At 37.6% G+C, this 22,362-nt stretch overlaps 1 protein-coding gene across 2 annotated transcripts in view; it reads right to left on the reverse strand.

Annotated features, from left to right (window-relative positions):
• Positions 1-1,060: 1,060 nt before the first annotated feature.
• Positions 1,061-22,362, reverse strand: part of LOC131439622 (coatomer subunit beta') — a 174,355-nt gene continuing 153,053 nt past the window's right edge. For both annotated transcript variants that reach the window (XM_058610870.1, XM_058610871.1), the window contains 13 exons: positions 21,057-21,919; positions 10,343-10,476; positions 4,051-4,150; positions 3,766-3,965; positions 3,420-3,522; positions 3,208-3,355; positions 2,976-3,145; positions 2,508-2,911; positions 2,026-2,182; positions 1,762-1,963; positions 1,574-1,699; positions 1,296-1,511; positions 1,061-1,220 (listed from right to left, as the gene is read on the reverse strand). In XM_058610870.1, coding sequence (XP_058466853.1) covers positions 1,185-1,220; positions 1,296-1,511; positions 1,574-1,699; positions 1,762-1,963; positions 2,026-2,182; positions 2,508-2,911; positions 2,976-3,145; positions 3,208-3,355; positions 3,420-3,522; positions 3,766-3,965; positions 4,051-4,150; positions 10,343-10,476; positions 21,057-21,919 — 2,859 coding nt within the window. In that variant the 3' untranslated portion in view covers positions 1,061-1,184. The remainder of the gene's footprint in view (positions 1,221-1,295; positions 1,512-1,573; positions 1,700-1,761; positions 1,964-2,025; positions 2,183-2,507; positions 2,912-2,975; positions 3,146-3,207; positions 3,356-3,419; positions 3,523-3,765; positions 3,966-4,050; positions 4,151-10,342; positions 10,477-21,056; positions 21,920-22,362) is intronic.

Here is a 22,362-nt window from a genome sequence, read left to right on the forward strand (position 1 = left end):
ATCGATTGTCACGTCTCGTTTTGCCGTGGTTCAATATGTAAGGTATGAAGAAATCCAAATCTAAAGAAAACCAAGGCAGGTGAAATCCTCTCTGGCATCCATGAGAAATCACACACACACATATATATATATATATATATATATATATATATATATATATATATATATATATATATATATATATATATATATATATATATATATATATATATATATTATACATTTTCTAACCTCAACGAACTGATTGGAATAGTACTCCGGGCCTCAGTTCAAAGGCAAGGGTTTACAGTGATTGCATAATCGTTCTATATGAGAAAGACAAAACCATGACAATGTTTTGTGATTGTACTTATCAATTCCAAACTCAGGCTCGGATGAAATCGGATAATAAAGAGAATTGGAAGATGTGAGATTTTGGGATGTTTTAGACTAAATACAAAAGAAACCATTTTTGTTATATACTGAATTCTTTATATTGATGAATTTGCTTCCTTATGCTTTCCTGTTTGATTCTTATGTTATAATAAAGAGACAAAAAGTATACAGCATAGATAGCAGTTGTAATAATAGTAATAATAAAGATAATAGATAACATATTATTTTTTTCCGGATAGCAACAAAAATTAACATCGATTTTTATACTCCATATCTGACTATCCCACCATGGAATTTATCGGATTTTTTAAATCTTTACCAAGTGTAAGATTGTTGCTCATTTAAACAATTTTAAACATTTTGCACATTTTCATACTGAGAGACATTTTATACAATTTACTTTCCGTGGTACATTTTCTGTGTTTCGATACAAGGAAGGAGAGGATACAATAAAATTCAAGATTTCTAAATCCTTCTGCACGAGCTTTCCTACAGTAACTCCCATTCAGAATTAAATTTGAAAAGTTTTTTAGATTGGGAAAAGTGTATCGGAAATATTCAGCTTCAAAATACTTTTTGTTTTTTCCATTTTCGTCATTTACAGATAATACAAACCTTCACTTTATGGTTTGTTGTCTCATGCGCTCAAAGTGTAAACACTTAAATAACATTCTTCTTACACTACTTTATTTATCATATTCCGTTTATTTTTTTTTATCAATTATAATTACGATCTATATACTTTTCTAGCACTACTAAAAGAAGGGGCTATTGTAGCGTTTCAACTTCTACCGGAACAGCCACACAGCTCAATCACTCAACAGGTCATCGTCAATATTTACATCCTTTAGGAGGGTGGATGGAAGGAACCGTATATTAGGGTTGCGCTAAATTTGATCGTATAGAAAACCGTTACTTACCGAAGTGTCGATGTTATCGTCTAGATTAAGGGCTTCGATTTCCGATTCGAAATCTTCCAATGAGCTCTTTCGTTTGATCGGATTGGATGCGGTTGGCGGCTGTTGGTGCTGTGACGGAGCAGAGGTGGCGGTTGTAAGAATACTTGTCGCTGCGGGGGTTGCCCTGATTGGCTCATCCAGTATGCTATTGATTGCGGAAGCGAGGGAAGGCTTGTTCTAGAAGTCGAAAGATTGATTGCTAAAAAATAACGTTCCGGCAGTATGAAAAATCGATTTACCGTTTCTGCTGCTGCTCCTGTTGATACACTTCCATCAGTACCGGAACTCGGGTCGTAGTCGAATCGACCTTCGTTCTCTGCCGTTTTCATTTCTGCCACCGGGCATCGATCAATGTTCAGTGGAACCTAAGAACGAAATTCACAGTGTTTTCTCTACAGTTTGAGCGCTGCATTGGATTGTAACTTACATCAGTGGCAGCACTAGCCGGCAGTAAGACTGATCGCTCCGACACTAAGAACTGTTGCGTTTTTACCGAATCGTAGAAACCGGGGAATAGATTTTCGTACTGCTGTGGATCAGCCAAACTTTGACCAGCTTTCTCGTTGATTTTTGCCAGCTCCGTTCTCCAAATGTCTAGCACATATGATATTTTGCTGGGCAGGTAAGTTCTAATTGAAAAAAAAAACGTTAACATTATATTCGGCATGGTAAGTTGCATTGTAAAATAAACCTAGCGAAAAATGCTGCTTCTGGTATCCGATTAGTTTGGATGAGAATTTCCAGACATTTCTCCAAATCGCCGAGCAAAAACATCGACAAAAACGAGATGTTGAATTTTCCTTGCGACACTCCATTCTCGCCTAGATTTCGAAGCATGTCGGTATCACCTGTGTTGGATGGAAAAACGACAAAGATTGTATATCAGACTAGCTTTATGACTTCGTCCAATGAATACAATTTGAATAGATTAGCTCAATTTTCTTGAGTACGGAGCCATATTTTAATACATTCATTTTAATTTTATTGACAATCAAAATTGTAGCTCATACTGCCGCCATACTGAAAAAGACTTGGTGTGCAAAAATTGTTCGCATCCTATTACCATCTTAGGCATGGACCCACCCGCAAAATCACCCAATGTTCATTCATTTTTCACACTCATTTAAAATTATTATCACATACACAACTCTCGTTTCGCAGCGTCAAACCTACCCGAACTGGTAGCCAGCAGCAGCAGCCCACCAAAATCGTTCGCATTGGTTAGGCATTCCTTGACCAGATCGAATTTGTTCTTGCTGGTGGCAATGCTCGCCAGTTGGGACCATTTTTGAGGACTGTCGGATTCCCGTGCAAGCACCAGTGCGGTGTCGAGATCGCCGATCTGTAAAGCCAAATCGAACCGATGTTCAGGATCAGTAGAAACCTGTAGGGCCTGCTGTTTGAAACCTTGCTTCTCAAGGAAGTGTGCCACTCGGGTTCGGTGCTCCTTCGGAATGGTCGGTAGTACCCGGTCGGCCGTCACAAAGTCCCGTCGCATCACCGCGGTCTGATACTCGAGCACGGACAGTAACAGCGCGAAGCTGGTTACATTGAGCTCCTTATCACCGAGGTACAACCTAGGATTGAACGATGACGGGTTATATTGAAATAGCAAAATGTATTTTTCTCCGTCGAACCTACCGATTATCCTTGGGCACATAACCAAGTAGATACATCGTCCTGTCCAAATGCGAAATAGTGACAATTTCACCTCCTACGTAATAGTTGATTCTGTTGACCGAGTTTGTGTATATGAAACAATCCCCAACCCATAATCCGGTACGAACCGCTTCGCTGACCTCTCCGAGGACCTGTCGTTGAAACGATGACAATAATTGCCTAAATCAAATTACCGTTCCAATGGAATACTCACATCGAATGCTTCCTCGATACCGTCTTCGCTGAGCTGTTGCTTGGTGGCCAGCGCATTCTGAATCATGCCGGTGTCCACCTGCAAAATGAAGTACGAGTCCTCTGTGGCCAGACAAACTAATGTACCGGCTTCGTTCCAAAATACGTGCCTATACCGACGGAGGGAACGATTAGTACAAACTGTCTTACACTGGAATGTAATGCTTTGCTTACCTTGGTTGAACTTCAATCCTTCTAATCAGTTCGAGATTCTCCCAATCGTAAAACGATAGCCCGGACGAAGTCTTGACACCCAACAGTTGTCCACCGAAAATTCCTGCAAAATCATTTGTTTGTTAACCGAACGACTTACAACCATAATATTATGATGCATTGGACTAAATGGATAAGTACCTTCTAACAATTAGTGCAACAATGTGAATTATTTAATTTTATGTTTTGTTTTTGTTGGACAGGGGAAGCGTGGCAATTAGTTGAAGAAAAAAAAACAACAGAGAATGTTTTCGAGCGTTAGTTTCGATATAGTGAATCGATGGTAGCAATAGCAAACATGACCTACCTTCGGCTCCGTAATCCGGTGTGAAACTTTTCCGTTCCTTAAAGTTCCGGAACAGCTTAACCGCACCACTCGATTCTCGCACTGCATACTCGCTGTTCTCCGAGGCCCACACAAACTCCTGGGCCGAACCGAAGGCTTTATTACGCAGGGCCATCGATGTGTAAATGATGTACTCGCCATCGCCGCACACGACCACGAATCTGAAAATGGCAAACGGGAAAACGGTTAATTTTTTTACTGCTGCTGCTACGGTGACCAACTGAAAAGGTCGGAGAAAAAACTTACCGTCCGTTCGGGTTGTGGGCGATTGTCTGCGGGTAGATTTCACATGCCCCCATGTCCTTGACGGCCACCGGTAGCCGTTCGCCGTCTTTGATCTCCGTACCTGTTTAGGGTAAAGAAAAAGAAATGAGCATTCATTGAAAAAAATTAAAAATAAGGTAACATTTTTAAGGGGGCATATTATCGAAGGTCATATTAACTTTTTTATTGCTATTTTAATTACAATGTCGATGCTGTTAAATAATTTTCTTAAGTCAGAAACACTTCCATATATTTGTAAAAAAAATCAGTGTCGCATAAGTTGTTGAGGAGAGGGGGGAGAGAGGGGGGGGGGGGGGACGTTGCGCTTGGGCCACTCACCCCGGGCGCAACGTTTTTATGGTACCAAACCTTGGGACCTTTATGTGGGATATGCGCACTATGTTGTGTCCAAACTGTTTGCAAACCATAGTTCTGGATTTTATGATGCAAAACTGCAACAGCTACATCTCAGAAACTCGAAATGGATTTATGCCAAATCGAACAACTTCATTCATATCTAATTGGTCGCGAAACGACAGTGAAAGTCGGAGACTACACTACAACGTCTCTCGCTGTCAACTAAGGACTCTCTCAAGGCAGTCACCTAGGACCATTATTATTTTTACTCTGCTTAAGTTTTATATTAAAAAATCTCAAACTATCTTTTGCGGACGATTTAAAGTTAAATTATCTAGTGAAATCTCTCGAAGACATCATATATTTGCAGTCACAGACTGATTCGCGAACAGTTATCATGACAATAGAATGGTTTAAAATAACTAAGTTTTCCGTTTTGTTGCTGATTACCTACGACAATATTGGGCCGCATGAATAAAATGTAGTAAGTCTGTTGTTTGTAGTATCTTCTCAAAAACAAAGTCCACAGAGTATAACGCGGTTTGGCATGAATAAAAAACAAGTTCGAACATGTAGTTAATACTACTTCCGAATTTAAGCATTTACTGCATACCGTATCGACACAGAGCCGGGAAAGCTGGCATAAGCATGCACAAAGCAAGAAACGTACTTACATCTGTAAAAATGCCACTTTTTTCATTTCTGTACTTCACTTTATCAGCAAACACACGAGTAGCAACCTCTAGAGCTACCTACCGAAAACTTGTAGTTAATACTACAGTTTGTAGCATGTTTTGACAGGAACGTGATCCACACGTAGCATTTACTACCGAAATTCAAGCATGCTACATTTTATTCATACGGCCCAATATGTCTCACAATATACTGAACAGCAAGTCTTCGGTGATTTAAGGATCATTCTTGATTCCAAGCTGTATTCAAATTGATTATTTTCTTAATTCCACAAATAACTACTATCTATTGACGGTCAGAATGTCATCACTTAGTTTCGTTTCGTTTCTTTCGGCACGTTAGTAAAGATATTGGGCCGTATGAATAAAACGTAGTAAAGTCTGTTGTTTGTAGTATCTTCTCAAAAACATAGTCCACAGAGTAAAACACGTTTGGTTTGGTTTTAATTTTTCTACTTCACTTCATCAGCAAACACACGAGTAGCAACCTCTGGAGCTACCTACCGAAAAATTGTAGTAAATACCACATGTTCGAACGTTGTTGTGTAGTAAAGTCTCTGCTTTTGACAGGAACGTGATCCACATGTAGCATTTACTACCGAAATTCAAGCATGCTAATTTTACGTCTGCTCAGCGGTTTATGTTGAACCGTTAGGTGGCATTAGCAGTTCAACATAAACTGCTGACGCACTGATGAGCTGAAGGCGAAACGTATAAAATGACATTAGGTTCAGTTTTTCACGTTACCAAGAGCTTTGCTGATGTACTCTGCCTTACGGCATTATATCGTGTTATAGTCCGACGCCCTTACTATCCTAGACGCCCTTACTATCAAATTGACATTGAACGCATCGAAGCTATCCAGTATAAATTTGTTCGATACTCTTTGAGCAACTTACCATGCATGGATTCTACACATCTTACAAGTAACAAAGATCACTGCAAGCTTATAGACTTCGATAAGCTATTTCTTCATATAAATGTCTTCAAAGTCGTTTTCGATACTGATTTATTACTATCTCGTATCGATTGTACCGAACTTTTGCAACTGAATAATCTAGACATTCATCTACGTAATCTACGTTCTCATCGCTTCTTGAGATTACCTATTGTTAGAACAAATTATGGTTATAATGAACCGTTTTATCGTTTAATAGATTTCTCTGCTCTTATTGATCATTTGGATAACTTTGATTGGACTACATTGTTTGCCATTGGTGGAATAACGAAATGATTGAAGGATTCTGTAGCGAGATCATCCGATGGCTTGAATTGGACGCACCCCGTAAAAAAGCACACATTTCCCCAGTATGGGGCACGACACATATTCGCCGTCTAAAACGAGAACGCAATGCAGGTCAGCGTAAGCTTCATCATAGAACCTATCTTAATGCATCCAATTTTCATCGATCTTTCAATGCATATAGATTGCTTAATGCTAGATTATACAGATCTTATGTGCTCCGAATAAACGGATACTATTGGTCAAGGCTACGATGGATCGAGTGATGTGCGTTGTTCGAGTATCGGGGATAAACTCGAGTCCCTTCGAAACTAGCGGAGGGTTACGGCAAGGTGATGATTTTTCGTGTCTTTCAACATTGCGTTGGAATGTGTGATAAGAAGAGCGAGGATAGACACGAGTTACACGATTTTCAGAAAGTCCATCCAGCTACTTGGTTTCGTTGATGATATTGACCCCAAGTAGCAAATGTAACTTATAGAAATTTCAAGAGGTTCTACAATTGTTTTAGAATTGTTTTTTATGTTAGATATGTTCAAAAAGATTTTTAAATATATTAAAATCGGTTGTGCAACTTATTACTGTTAAGTTTTACAATTCTACCCAAAAAATCACTATAGAACAATTTAAGGTACATCTGAAACAATTGTGCAGCAAATCACAAACTTGCCCACGTTGCACTAGCTGTTATAGAAGCTCAGCAAAAATGTAAAAACGAAGTAACTAAAACAATTGTTCAACTTATCAAAAATTTTCCAAATGGCTGTCATAATTGTATCGGACTCAATATATGCCGAAATGGCTGTATATATCTTGTGAAGAAAAAAATAATGAAATTATGCTCTTCGCAAGGCAAAAACTGATAAGCCGAATTGAAAACCTCGCAGTAAAAACTATTTTGCTACCGAGTCCACATTGTCTTGATTGTCTCATGAAATATTAGGTCAATGTGTGCAGATTTCTTCATTTTTAGAAACACAATTCGAAACTTGCAAATAAATTGTACCAGATTTATCTGCTTGAAATGAACGCAAAACTTGCCGACATGAGAATATTATCATAAAAGTTCCAGAAATACAGCATTACATATGCAATCAAAACAAAAAACAATGAGATAATTTGTAACCGGTTTTTATCTCGCGAAAAAAAAAATGAACAGACCTGACATCACTTTTTAAATATATTGAAAGAAAAGTTAAGTTCATCATAGTTACTCTCCTAGTTATATATTACCGCTTGAGCAACTTGTTTTTGCAACTAAAGCACACCTACGTGCGTATCACAAAAGTCGGGTTCACTAAGATGAATGACTAAATTATATTGTTGTTTAAGTCAACTAGTTTGATAAATATAAAAACAACTGTTTTGATAAAAATAAAAACAAAAATTTCTCTTTTTAATATTTACACGTTTATATTTCCATTTATTTAGGTAAAATAAATCATTACGTTGGGTGAACAATTTTCTTTTCAACACACTGTTACCCTCGATGCCATAATGGAAAATATTGAAGAAAAATTTATTCCAAGATTTTTCAGATTAATTGAAACATCAATATGATTAAAATCGTCTGAAAAGGTGTATGAATGTTTGATAACTTTCTTAGGTTGTACGACAATCTCTCGAAAACCATTTCCCAGAAAAGAAAGCAACGAAGTATTTTCCCCAGAATGTACCATTCTCCAGAAAACCATAGTCACGAAGATATCAATTAGTAGAAAGAGATACAACAGAATGTACCATTCCCCAGAATACGTCTGAGAATTTTAAAGAATGTTTGAATACACGTACTTTAAACACCATTCCGATGATTCTCATTAAACATACTAGACTGTTATTTTCACAGAAATTTGTGCACTATCACCAAAACACGTTAATTTAAAGGCGCTTAAAAATTTCGGGCGTACGAATACATGTTCCACCACAAAAATGCAGTTCGTTGTCGATTTTTCAATTACAAAAACACAAAAGATCAATTCCACAATATGTAGCATTATCATTTTTCATGTGCAGATTATATTACAAGATCCGTTTCTCCGCTGATTTTATTACTACCTTTTCGATGGGATCGACGCATGAGTTTTTGTATCAGTTGCACAATAGTTGTGAATAAATGTTCGTAATAACGGATGAACTTGAAAGTATGTTGCACAACACAGAAAAATTGCGCTTTTTCCATAACACAACAGTTACTAGAATAGTGATATAAACTAACTTGATAAATTGCACAGTCAGTAGAAATATACAGGACAGCAACTTAACATACTACTTGGGACATTATAGTACGAAACTTTGAGAAAATGGAATATACATACATCAGAATAAAAGCTGACGCCAAGCGGATCGGACTAGACATCAATGTGTCAAAAACATAGTAAATGAAGCTTGAGAGAAGATAATGTTAGCCATCCATTACGAGTTCTGATTGGCGGTGAAGAAATCGAAATGGTCAACGAGTTCATGTACTTGGGCTCACTGGTGACTGCCGATAATGACACTGACAGTACGTGGAGAAGGCGAATAAACCATGAACTGCACCATTTGCTGGGATGACCAACCCTCGTCCAAACGGCCAAGGTCGGACGGTTACGGTGGACCGGGCATGTTGTTAGAATGTCAGAGAACAACCCGATTAAAATGATCCGACCGGTGTAAGAAGAAGAGGCGCACAGCGGGCACGATGGATCGATCAAGCTGTAACCCTGAGTACTATCTTTAATCGATCATTCGATCAAGGAAAGTTTCCATATGGAATGGAAGCAAGCATTCGTGGGCCCTGTATTCTAGAATGGTGATAGCTGAAATGTGTCGAATTATCGTGGGATAACCAATCTCTCTGCTTCTTCGAAACTTTTCATAATTATTATCAGCGGCAATATATTGGACCGAGCAAAAATTTACATCTTATTCGACCAACATGAATTTATACCAGAAAGATCTTTTACGACAAATTTATTAACGTTCACATCTAAATGTATTGCTTGCATGGAAAATAAGGCACAAATGGATGTCATGCGGATCTGAAGGCTGCATTTGACAAAATTGATTACAACATATTTCTGGGTAAATTATCTCATCTTTGTTTCTCTGCATGATGTTCCATTTGTTGTTATTTGTTTTCACGATGTTCCATTTGGAGATGGTTTGAAACTAATTTATGCGGACGACTTGAAATTGTATGTTGTTGTTCGAACTGTGGAGGATTGTCGACGACTACAACATCAACTTCAGCTCTTCATTGATTGGTGTTGCGAAAATAAACAGAATAAAATTGAGATCATGATGGGTCTTTTCTTGTGGAAGCTTTTTTAAAGTGACATTTTTATTAATAATCGGAGGTTAATTTAATTTACTGTTTGATTCTTTCCATCGGTAGTTTGGTGAGGTGAAAAACCATACCGAACCCTTGCTATTTCAATGCTTTTGGCAATTTTGCTAAGGACTTTTATGCTGTCAACATTAATCTCGCTAATGAGTCGTCACACGGATAATGGATATTGCCGGTATTCCCGCGTAACCTCTTGTGACATTTCGCTGGAGCGGCATTTGTATTATGGTACTTGGATGCAGACTCGAAAGCAATCCTACATAACACGATTCGGAACTGAGCCATGTTCCGGTTGCAATCGTCGCAGAGAGTGAAATAAAAGACGAGCAACAATCATGCCGAATGACACTGCACTTGTAATTAAGGTAAAAGCATGCATCAGTAAGCTTTCCCTCATCGCATCTTCAATCAGCATGGGAATATTTTTTCTTCCGTATCCCTAACACTCGGAAGCTAGTAGGCACAACAAACAGTTATGGCTGATGCGCCGGTATAGGGACGATAACAGTCAACTTCCTCTTGTTTTTTTTTTGTTCTGCTTTGTTGCCATTGAGTTACCTTGAATTGTCCCCCAGCTTGATTTGCCTACGACCTGTGATGATAGTGTAGCCCCTTTTTCAGTCGAAAAAAAGAACGAACAACCGTAGCACTTACCTTCGGGCAGGGCTTTTAAGTTAACCTGCTGCATTTCCGAGTGTCGAGCCCAAACGATTTTACCGCCATTTACGTCCATCGACATGGCCGGTTCTTCGCGGCCCACCTTGATGATGATGGATCCCTCGTCGTAGCTGTGTTGAACAGAAACAGATCGGATTATTATTAGATTGAAAATACAGATTTGCTTTGGCATCGATACAGTTTAGTTATAGTCTTTGAATTTCTCTAGGGGTCGTCAAAAGGTGAGATAACTAAGTGCTCACAAGTTCCTATCTAATCCTCGCTGAGAGGGTGTGAAATGGCTTATAAGTTACAACCTATCCGACATTGCAATATATATCATAATATATTGCAACATACCAAATTTTAATTGCGTGAAAATGACCAAAGTTTTTTCTGATTGTTTTATATAGTATCATAAATTGAAAGGCATCAATCAAAAAGGTGAATGAATTGAATATTTATGAGGTGAAATTGATCTATTTCGTGATTTAATACCGGATGCTATTAAATTTTCGCAACCAAAGTTTTTTTTTCGTCATTTTCAAAATGTCTACCGATTTCGGTTAGCGGCACCCTATTTTTTCGACAAATTTGAAGATCATAGAAGCAAAGAGACAGGCTGCTGTCGAGACAAAGCAAGCCAAAGTTTTAGCCAAACATCTAGCTGCACATGCAGCAGATGCTCCGGCAAAAAAAAAAACGTGGAAGACCGGCTAAATCAACACCAAAAGCGCAACCATCCAAATCATCGGCCAAGAGTGCCAAGGCGAAGTCACCGTTAGACAATGAAGACTTTTGTCCAAGACGTCTCCAAAAAGAGTAACTTATGTTTTTCTCTGAATTATTGCAGTCTTTACCTTTATTTTTCCAGTTTTAGCAAAATTTCTTGGGGTGCCGGTAACCGAACACCTTTTTTGAAATGGCCAAAACTAATTACTTCACTAAAATGATAATAAAGTTTGTTCAATCGAATAAATCAACTTTATTTTTTCAATCAGTTGTTAGCTAAGAACTTTACCTTTCCATTAATGTATATAGTTCCGCATAATGTGCTTTTAGTGAGAAGTTATAAGCTTCACAGAAAAGGGTACCGGTAATCGAACACTCATTTCTATTATATTATATTATATTTAGTGTTGGAAAAGTTATAATCAAAATAAGTGTATTTCATTATCACTCGTGAAAAAATCAGTTCTAAATATTCTAAAAAAACTCAGTGACTGAAAAAATCACTTCCGAGATTTTCATTCATGAAAGAGGAATCCACAAAACTCTGAACCTCGAGGCTCACAAGTGATTTTTTGTGTCAGTAAAACTTGTTGACGAATTTTCACCCACAGAAATACCTCTAAAGAGATAATCGGAAGGGAGAAGCGCCTCCGATGATATTTCGATGTTGAATTTCCACTACGCTTCAGCTCGACACCGAAGTGATTCGTGCAAGATTTAATTATTATATTTTTATCGGAATCGCAACTGAGAAATAATGACTGCGGTATTTTCGATGCACGTAGGGTGGTCGATATGAACAATAATATTTTTTATCACATATTTTTTACGCAGTATTGCCAGCATGTCTCGAAAACAAAGCAGGCGCAGCGTTTGAATTGGCGTAACGACAGTTTGCGCTACTGTTACTTCTGCGTAAGAGCAAATTCAACAGCTGCGTATCCCCAGCAAGCCGTTTCTATATTTGAAACACAGATAAAACGTTGCTGGGGCTGCCAGTTTATTTTGTTATAAATTCGAGATTTAAATTTTAAAACTGACATAAATTATGCATCTAGAACTAGAACACTCCTGAACAAGCCCTAAGATATCCAAACTAAATAATTAATATTTTCTAATCAGCTGTATAACATCATTTGTGATTGGTTTTTCATTAATGTTTTATTATCATTATAACTATTAGTAATCATACAACATATAACTCCACCATCAATAAATAATGCCGAATAAATTTCGCATTCATCAGCACTATTGATACAAATCCAAATTTGTGATAGAGCACATAATAAAATTTTGTGCTAGGGCACATAAAAAATTTTGCAATGTTTACGTTCAAAGAGACTCATCAGTGCATAGCAGTTCAAATTGAACTGCTTAATGCAAAACTCGGCAGTTCAATTTGAACTGCTAAGCAGACATAAAGTTTCTTCTATTTGCAGAACCCTTTTTCTTTGCATCGAAATGCAATGTCTATACTGACGTGCCAAACGAAAACGTGTTTTCGACTCTTTCTGGTCGATGCCGGTTTGGTCATTCAGGGGTTAGTCAAATGTTGTGCACTAATGTGTCAAAGACGAAACGTAAACATATCAAAATCAGTTATATGCCCCAGGTACTTGTGAAAACTTAAGTGTTTTTTTTTCAACACTGATTATATTATATTATATTATATTATTATTATGACATGTAATATTCAATTGGTAGTTTGGAACTTCTTGGGTTCCGGTTTGTGCAAAAGTGCACATGACGAAATTGAATTATTTACGTTTCGCATTCAGCTCATCAGTGTATTAGCAAATTATGTTGATCTACTAATGCCATCACGTCGAAACCGCACAACAATCGACCGAATGGCGCTTCGAAGGCGAGCCGAAACCATCCATTATAAAAATCGCCACACGAAAATTTTTCAACTTCTTTGTATAGACGCCAAACTAAAACTAATCGTTCGATATGCGTCAAAATTTGACAGAATGTGTATAAAAGTGTTGCCAACGTTGAGAGAATAAAAGTTTACCGATTGGACAAGCGCGGGAATTTTTGATCATAAGGTATAATACTGTATATTATGACATATTCTATTGTATATAACTATGCCCATTTATAAAACCTGTTTTAATCCACCTAGAGGTGTAATGATGCCTTTCTCATATTACTTATATTTCCTTTCTGTTATAATTCGAAAAAAAAATGCAGCTGAAGCACATCGAATGCTCTTAGAAACTTACGGTGATGCTGCTCTGAGTAAAAGAACGTGTCGGGAGTGGTTTCAACATTTTAAAAATGGTGATTTCGATGTCGAAGACAAACATGGTGGTGGAAGAGAAAGAACCTTCAAAGATGAAGCATTGCTTGATGAAGATTGGTGCCAAACCCAAAAGAGCTTGCCGAATCGTTGGTAGTGAGTCAGCAAGCTATTTCAAAACGTCTCAAGGCCCTGGGCATAATTCAGAGAGAAGGAAACTGGATGCCGTATGAGTTGAAATTGAGGGACATCGAGTGCATGTGAGCAACTGCTTCAAAGACAAAATCGTAAGGAGTTTTTACATCGAATCGAAACCGGTGATGAAAAGTGGGTTCGAACGCAGAAAATCATGGGGAAAGCCCGGGCATAATACTTCGTCGGAGGCAAAACCGAATATTCACGGCCCCAAGGTTATGATTTGTATTTGGTGGGAACAGCTCGGTGTGATTTACTACGAGCTCTTAAAACCGGGTGAAACTATCACAGGAGATCGCTACCGAACGCAACTGATGCGCTTTAGTCGCGCGCTTAAAGAAAAGCGGCCATCCTCCAACACGACAATGCTCGGCCTCACTTCGCGAAAGTGGTCAAAAAGTACCTGGAAACGCTGAAATGGGAAGTCTTACCCCACCCGCCGTATTCCTCAGATGTCGCCCCTTTCGACTTCCACCTATTCCGTTCGGTGGCACACGGCCTGGCAGATCAACATTTTCAATCCTTCGAAGAGTAGGAAAAATGGATTGCTTCATGGATAGTGTCAAAAGAGGACTCCTTTTTTCGAGCCGGGATCCGAAAATTGCCGGAAAGATGGGATGTCGCTAACAACGGGCAATACTTTGAATAATACATCTGTGAGCACTTTCTCGCAATAAAGCTTTTAATTTTGGAAAAAACGGCGGAAGCAAAGTTGTACACCTGATAACATAACCAGATCAATCAGTAAACAGTTATATCAAGTCAATCAGAATTTTTCTTTATTTTGAATCGTCGCACTAAATGATTAAACACACTTTAACCTATAGTACTGGAACCGAAGGTCGGACCCGGATGAAATTAAACAGCAGCCTATGAGACTATAGAAACTTTCGTTTGAGCCTGTTCGTGGAAATCGATCAAATCATCTCTGAGAAAATTGAGTGAGTCTCGTTATAAACTTTTTGACCATTATTTCCGGTACTTCTGGAACCGGGAACATAGAACCAGTATAGCCAAATCTTTTCTTTAGTAAGTAACTAATATAACTTATAATTGAATTAGTTTTAAGTCAGATCTAGTATAATTTTTTTTTATTTTATGAGTGACAATAGCTCGATGAACTGTGTCAAATAATAAAGAACACTTAGCCCTCTGGGCCAATTTTCAGTAGTCAATTTTTCAAGCGATTGCATAAATTTTTGATGTTGAACACATCTTTATTTTCTGTATAGGGGTGCAAACTCAAGGAAAAATACACGTAGAAATGTGGTCAGGTTTTGAACACTTACAGCTCAGTACATTTTGAATCAATTTTCAATCGTATTTTCACCTTTATAGAAAAGTATCGTTATCATGATCTTGTAATAACAAGTAGATACAAATTGAATAAAAGAATTAAAAATTTATTTTTTTTCACCTGAAAAATATAAATTTTAATGTGGCAACCCTGCACGCTATACGAAATTGAACGAAGCAACCTGCGAACCGTACCGTCGCGTACTAGTTTTGCATCGTCGTTTTGAATGTTTTGACACTCATCGCCCTATAACTTTCGAACCGGAAGTCGGATCAGGATGAAATTGTACAGTATATTTAAAGACAAAGAGAGCTTTAATTTAAATCATAATTCGTGAAAATCGGCTTAACCGTTGCTGAGAAATTGAAGTAAGTTCCGTTTTTGAAGATTTTCTTCACAATTATCGGTGTTTTCGGAAGCGAAAACCGGAGACTAGTAGTCCCAAAGTAGTTTTATACATTCTATAACTAACGAGATCCAACTAGATGAATGTATGAAGTAAGTTTTATAAAAATGTGCACCTCGTTTCGCTATCGCTTGCGAAAAATACTCATGAAATTGTAAATTTTCACTTATCGCACTTTAATACTGGAACCGGAATTTGGATCTGGATCAACTTCTCCGGGACTTTTTTAACGAATTCTAAAACCTTTTATTCGCTTCTTAGTTTGTGAAAATCGGTTAAGAAATTTCCGAGAAAATTGAGTGCGCATTTTTTAATAAATTTGCACATATTGAGGCCATAAGACCTTTTCATCAAAGTTTGTGAAAATCGGTCACGCCATCTCTGAGAAAGTTGACTGACATTATTTGTCACATGAGTCGAATGGTATATGACACTCGGCCCACCGGTTTTCACAGCGATTGCATAGCCTCTATATGAGAAAGGCAAAAAGTTTGGACAAGAAAAAATTTGTCAGAAATTTTTTTTCCTTAAATGTGCCCATCTTGCAATGGTTGGTAGGAAAGATAATAACCTATCTTGGGACAAAATTTCATCAAAATCCAAAAAAAATTTTTGTTGTGTAAATTGATTTTAAATTAAGTCATTTTCTTGTGTATTTATGAAAATAAACCTAAAAAAAGGTGTTCCTGATTTAAAAAAAATGATATTTTGGGGTTTTTGAGAATCGTTAAAAATTTTTTGAGTGTTTCGATCAGATTTTATGAAAGTGTGAAGAATTTTCAAGAAAAAAAATGTGAGACAAAGTTAACAGTTCGGCTGAAAAGTCCGTATCGTTTAATAGAAATACACATTTTTTTGCCAAAATTCGTTTTTATTATTCAACATAATTGCCATCAGAGGCGATACAGCGATTATAGCGATCTTCCAACTTTTCGATACCATTTTTGTAGTACGATTTGTCCTTTGCCTCAAAATAGGCATCAGTTTCAGCGATTACCTCTTCATTGCTTCTAAATTTTTTACCAGCGAGCATTCTCTTGAGGTCTGAGAACAGGAAAAAGTCACTGGGGGCCAAATCTGGAGAATACGGTGGATGAGGGAGCAATTCGAAGCCCAATTCGTTCAATTTCAGCATGGTTTTTCGTTGTTGTTTTTGATCGATTGTGAGCTCACGCGGCACCCATTTTGCACAAAGCTTTCTCATATCCAAATATTCGTGAATAATATGTCCAACACGTTCCTTTGATATCTTTAGGGTGTGAGCTATCTCGATCAACTTCACTTTACGGTCATTGAAAATCATTTTGTGGATTTTTTTCACGTTTTCATCGGTAACAGCCTCTTTTGGAGTCCACTGCGTTCATCGTCTTCGGTGCTCATATGACCAGTACGAAATTTTGCAAACCACTTACGAATGGTTGCTTCGCCCGGTGCAGAGTCTGGATAACACTCATCAAGCCATTTTTTGGTATCGGCGGCACTTTTTTGCATCAAAAAGTAGTGTTTCATCAACACACGAAATTCCTTTTTTTCCATTTTTTTCACAATAACAAAAGTAGCTACACTCAAAATGCAATATCTCACAAACTAATAATCAGACAGCTGTCAAATTTATACACGTATCTTTTGAAGGTTGGTACTAACTGAAAATGGTATGGATTTAATTCTAGTGGAGCCCTCTCATAGAAACGATACGAATTTTCAGCCGATCTGTTATACAAAATGCTATTGTTGGAATTAATTGACAATCATTACATGTTAACAAAAATTGAGTTAATGTCTATGTTGATTCAATATTTTTATATTAAGAAAAAATAAGTTTAATTTATCTATGATCTTATTTGTGTAAAAATAAACAAAATCTTCGGAAATCCGCGAAACTTCGGAAATCTACGTAACTTCGGAAATCCGTGTAATTTCGGAAATCCACGTAAACAAACGCTTTAATGCGGAAATTGACATTGAAAAACCGTCAAACTATAACAAATTTTTGGTTGTTGTCAAATGTCTTCAAAAAGTTCATGAAACATCGCGATCTGGAGTTATCTCAACAAAAAAATGTTTGGTAAATATCGACTTTGGGACTGCCGAAATCGATTTTTTTAATGTATGAAACGTCGAGATGTGGTGTAATCTCAATAAATATATATTTGAAAAAAAAATCGAAAAAAGTTTTTCAGGATCACACCAAATCTCGACGCTTCGTGCATTTAGGCAACACAAAACAACTCCGCGAAAAAAGCAGCAACCGAGTAGAAAAGACCTCAGTGTACATGAATATTTGAAAATGCTCGAAGGAAAAATTTTTTTTCTTCGTTGATTTGTGCAAGAAAAAATTGTGGGTATGGAATCCAGCTTTGAAAGCAAGCGTCAATATAAGTAAATTTTTTTCTGTTTCTTTCACTTCTTAGAGGCTTTTCAACAATTCAAGCGTATGTATTGATAACTAATGTTACTATTAAAAGCTGTCTATCTCTTTGTGTACTTCCTCTTCCGATTATTACGGAGGCATAATAGAAATGTCTTTAAAGTTTCCAATATTAATCCAAAGCGTGATTTCTACTATTTTTTTTGTTTCAATTATAGAGGTTTCAACCTTAAGGTCATTCGTCTCTTTGGACCAGAAAAATTTTCTGACCCTATGTGCGGGGTTGGGAATCGAACCCAGGTGGGCTGCGTTAAAGGCATTGACTATCCCATTACGCTATGCCCTGTTTCCTTCACTAATCGGAAGTCACTGTAAAACCATTTACAATCGAAAATAATAATAATAATCGCAAATAATAACACAATCGAACACATAACCTATCGAGCGAGATAGATCTCTATGGGTCCCAGCCATGTCAAATCGACACACCAGCAAATAAAAAAAATCATTTATTTCAACTGAAAGGTATTAACTTGATCTAACGGTCGTTCATTAAAACTGATTTTTTCAAATTAAATTTACTGTGAAATTGTTTGTTAAAAAATTGACAGGAAAGCACACGTAAAGTGTTTATTATTTTTATCATAATATTGATTGGAATAAACTTATCTATTGGGCAAGTAGTATCAAGCAATAATATTTGCAACATCCAACCAGATTTTCTTTTGCCACTACTTCAATAAAATAAATCGTTGTATAAAATCCAAATTTGGTTATTTTAACATTTTTTTTCTTTGCGTTTAAATATCTGAACAGTTTGATAGTCCCACGACAAAAGGGCCTAACTGCAAATGAGAGCCTCTCTTTGTTTACTTTCTCTTTTGTTTATTACGGAGCCATTACTGCAATTTCTCAAAAGTTTCCAACATAAATCGAAAGCTTATGGTTTTACCTTGAAAGTTTTGCGAAGAGTATCGCGAGAAATATAAAATCATTGCGGTAAATCGTGAAAGAAAAAGTAAACAAAGAGAAACTGTCATTTGCAGTTAGGCCCTTTTGTCGTAGGACTGTCGAGTTCTTTCTACGTGATGCTCGTTAGATGGTGGAGAAATGAAAAGATGCAGAGCTTTCGAAGGCAGCTACAAAGAAAATCGTATCTTGAACATCAAATATTACTTTGTTGATCGGTTAGTGGAATGAACTAATTCGATTTAAAAAGATAAACAGCACACCGAAATATGTTTGTATGTGTGTCTGTTCCTGTCTGATGACAGTGGCGAAATAGTAAAGATTTTTTAAATACAGTGGAATTGAATAGAATATTTTTTTTCTTTTTCTCGAATCTATTACTTACAATCAACATGTATTCCCGTTCAAGAAATCCCGCATTTTGTACTGACACTTTTGCGCTTGATTTCTTCGGGTATGACTTCGGGTATTATTTCAACAACCTTAGGTTCCTTACAAAGCCACCCTTGAATCATTGATCGAGTTCGAACATCAAATAAATGTAACTTTTGCTTCCGGAGGTATGATGGTTTATCATAAAGAAATGCTATGTAATCTGTGTAATTCTCAACAAGTTGAGAAGTTGAGATTCAAATGAAAGATCTTCTAGTTACATACAAATTTCCGGAATTTTATCTGGATCCGAAATTACAGTGATTAACGAAAAAGAAAATAGGTTCACTTACTTTTTTTCGGAGATGACTGTACCGATTTTTACAAACTTAAGTTCAAATGGAAGGGTTTAGAATCTCATAGACAAATCTTCAATTATATTCAGATCCGACTTCAGGTTTCGAAATTACAAAGTGATAAGTGCGAAAATTTTGTTTTGTTGTTTTGCTAAACAAATGTGAAGTTATCTCCACTTGAAAACAGTACTACGTCGAGCATCTAAATGGCGAAACACTGCTATCGGATATAACTAAGTGGATCGATAGAGCGAGGAACAACAAACGATCAACTACCAGGCGAGCAGCTCAAACATGAAGGAACTAATTAGAGCATTGCACTGAGAGGTTCCTAAGATTTGGGACGGAATGACTCTACCTCAGGATTAGATTGGGTAAGTGCTGCACTGTTACAACTATTTCTTGATCCCACTGTTACTGCAAATCATTTAACGTCGTTTATCACCAATAGTAAAAGTATTCGTTAAACAGTACCAAGCGGCAATCAGTGGAGCCTTCGTCGTTGCGGAAGCTGTTAGAATTTCATAAATTCCTTAATTATCTTGTAGCTTAGCTGATCGCACAAATCCAATAAACTTCACAATCATAATATATCAAACATTCGAGCATTTTGTTCGCTAGCCGCTAGCCGTAGAGCTGTTACGAAATGATGATTCGAAGACTGAGCGTCGAAAACAAAATATTTGAGAGGAACAAACTCCACTTCTAGAGAAAGTTACGCCACGAATATTAAAAGACAACCACGTTTTCGAACTGGTTGAAGAATTTGTGTATTTAAGGTCACTGGTGAACGCCAACAATGATGGTCAAGAGGCGAAATAACTAAGTACTCACAAGTTTCTATCTCATGCCTCCCCGTGTGTTTATGATGACATTTGGTCAATAGAACGGCGTCGACTGGGTGCTATCGCCTTCTGTGTTGGTAGCTGAATGAGAGAATGTGAATTGGTTTGTATGTAAGAATTCATTTAAAACGCGAAAATTATTGAAAATCCTTCAAATAGGCTAAGTATTTCGCCTTGACGTCCTATTGCTGAAGTACATTAAGTACAGCTTTCCTTGCAATTCATTAGTTGACATTTAGCATATCATCTTTATATAATTTGACGCATAAAGTAAAATACGTCTTATAAGAATAACTTTTTGTGTATAATTAATAATTCTATTCTTATTATTCGTGTTTTATGCGGGAGTGTATATAGAAACAACATTCAGAAGTGTGCATCATACTATGTTCCAAGGGTGTTTGGTTCAGAAGACTGAAGGTTTCGATACGGTAAGAAATGAAACATTGAATGCAAACTCGAGTATTGGTAAGATTAGAAAATGTTAATTATCCATACAAAACTGAGAAACATATACTAAACATGCATCGGCTGCTTGCCAATTACAAGGAATCGAAATTCCTTCTGTAATGTTTGAATCCTATTGATGCAAAGATTTCATTTAGGCGGGACTGATCGATGCAATTGTGACCTCGGATTTAATTTGCTCTTTATACGAAATGGATAATCGGAATTCGTTTAAGTCAATACCTGACTGAGTCCAGGACTAAAGTTATTTGCATGTATAAACAAAACACATGGAAACATCTTTTTCCTATAAATCGCTGCCAAAAAGTGGGGCTGGTGACCTCCGACAATGATACCAGCAGAATAATACAGTGCGTATTCTAGCTTGGAATGGGGCGTGTATTTTCCGTGAATATAAGGAACTCAAGAAAGATCGATTTCAATTCTGTATACAAATTGGTAGTAAAAACACTACTCACCCGAGTGCCACGTTGTTCGTGCCCCGCATGCAGGCGATAGTCCAAACACGTTCGAAACCATAGTTCAGTGAAGTTTCCAGTCGATAGGTGCCCGAGTGCCAGATCCGGATGGTACCATCCTCCGAACCGGTCAGTACGATCGGTAACTCCGGGTGGAACGACACAGCTGAAACGTTCTGCGCATGGCCTTCCAATGTCTGTACGCAGGTTTTGTTTTGATAGTCCCAAATTTTCACCAGCCGATCATCAGCTCCGGAAATCAGATATGGCTTGTCGCCGCCGTGATAATAGTCGACGCAATTCACTCCCTTCTCGTGTCCATCGAGGGTAAAGTTTGGTACATTGGAACCGAGCTGCCAAACCTTCACGGTGCGATCCAGTGATGCACTGGCGAATGTGTTGTTATCTTTCGGGTTGAACACAATCTGCATTACATAGTGGGTGTGTCCCTCGAAAACGCGCTGCATCGACCACATCTTCTCCCAGTTCCACAATTTGATTAACATATCGTCGCTGCAGGTCAAAATCAACGGTTGCGTTGGATGTACGGCGATACTTCGAACGTAATCCGTGTGTGCTTCAAATGAGTGTACCTTCTCCAGTGTGTTGTAGTTAAACACTCGAACCTGCATGTCGTCTGATCCGGTCAGGATCCAATTTTTGCGAGCCACGAAGCGAGCACATCGTACCGGAATGTCACATACTTCGAAATCCTTCACGAGCTGTTGATTTTCATAATTCATTACGTGAACATGGCCATTGTAAAGGGCGCACAACATCCACGGTTCGGTGGGATGCAGATCGACCGATTTGACCCGATCCGAGCGGGACGTCAGCCGCCTCTTGATGTCTAGTCGCAGTGGCTGAACGAAATGGATGAATATTTAGTCTTATTTTGCAATTGTAGGAAAATAGTTTAAGTATTGAGATTTTGTTGAATTTGAACATAAAAAGACATTAAATATAAACAAATAATAAGATATTCAGCGAGCGGTTGGTCTGATTTGATTTCCAAACAGCTGATTTTCCGGACAAGCCTTTATCAGCTGGAAACTCTTCCTACGAGTCTCTTCCGCTTGGTTTATCACAACCATCAACATCCAACATCCACTCTTTTGATTTTCACGACCTCGGTAGAAAAAAAAACATCGAATGAAATTTATTTTTCGTAAAACTTCTATAACCCAAAATTTCAACGGCCGTTGTATTATCACGTAACTATGAGTGCTTTTTTCCTATCGCAGGAAAACCGACCATTCTTATACGATATTTTCCTGTGCTGCAGCTCGAAACAGCACAAATTTCA

The sequence above is a fragment of the Malaya genurostris genome, chromosome 3, assembly GCF_030247185.1.
Source record: "Malaya genurostris strain Urasoe2022 chromosome 3, Malgen_1.1, whole genome shotgun sequence".
Taxonomy (NCBI): domain Eukaryota; kingdom Metazoa; phylum Arthropoda; class Insecta; order Diptera; family Culicidae; genus Malaya; species Malaya genurostris.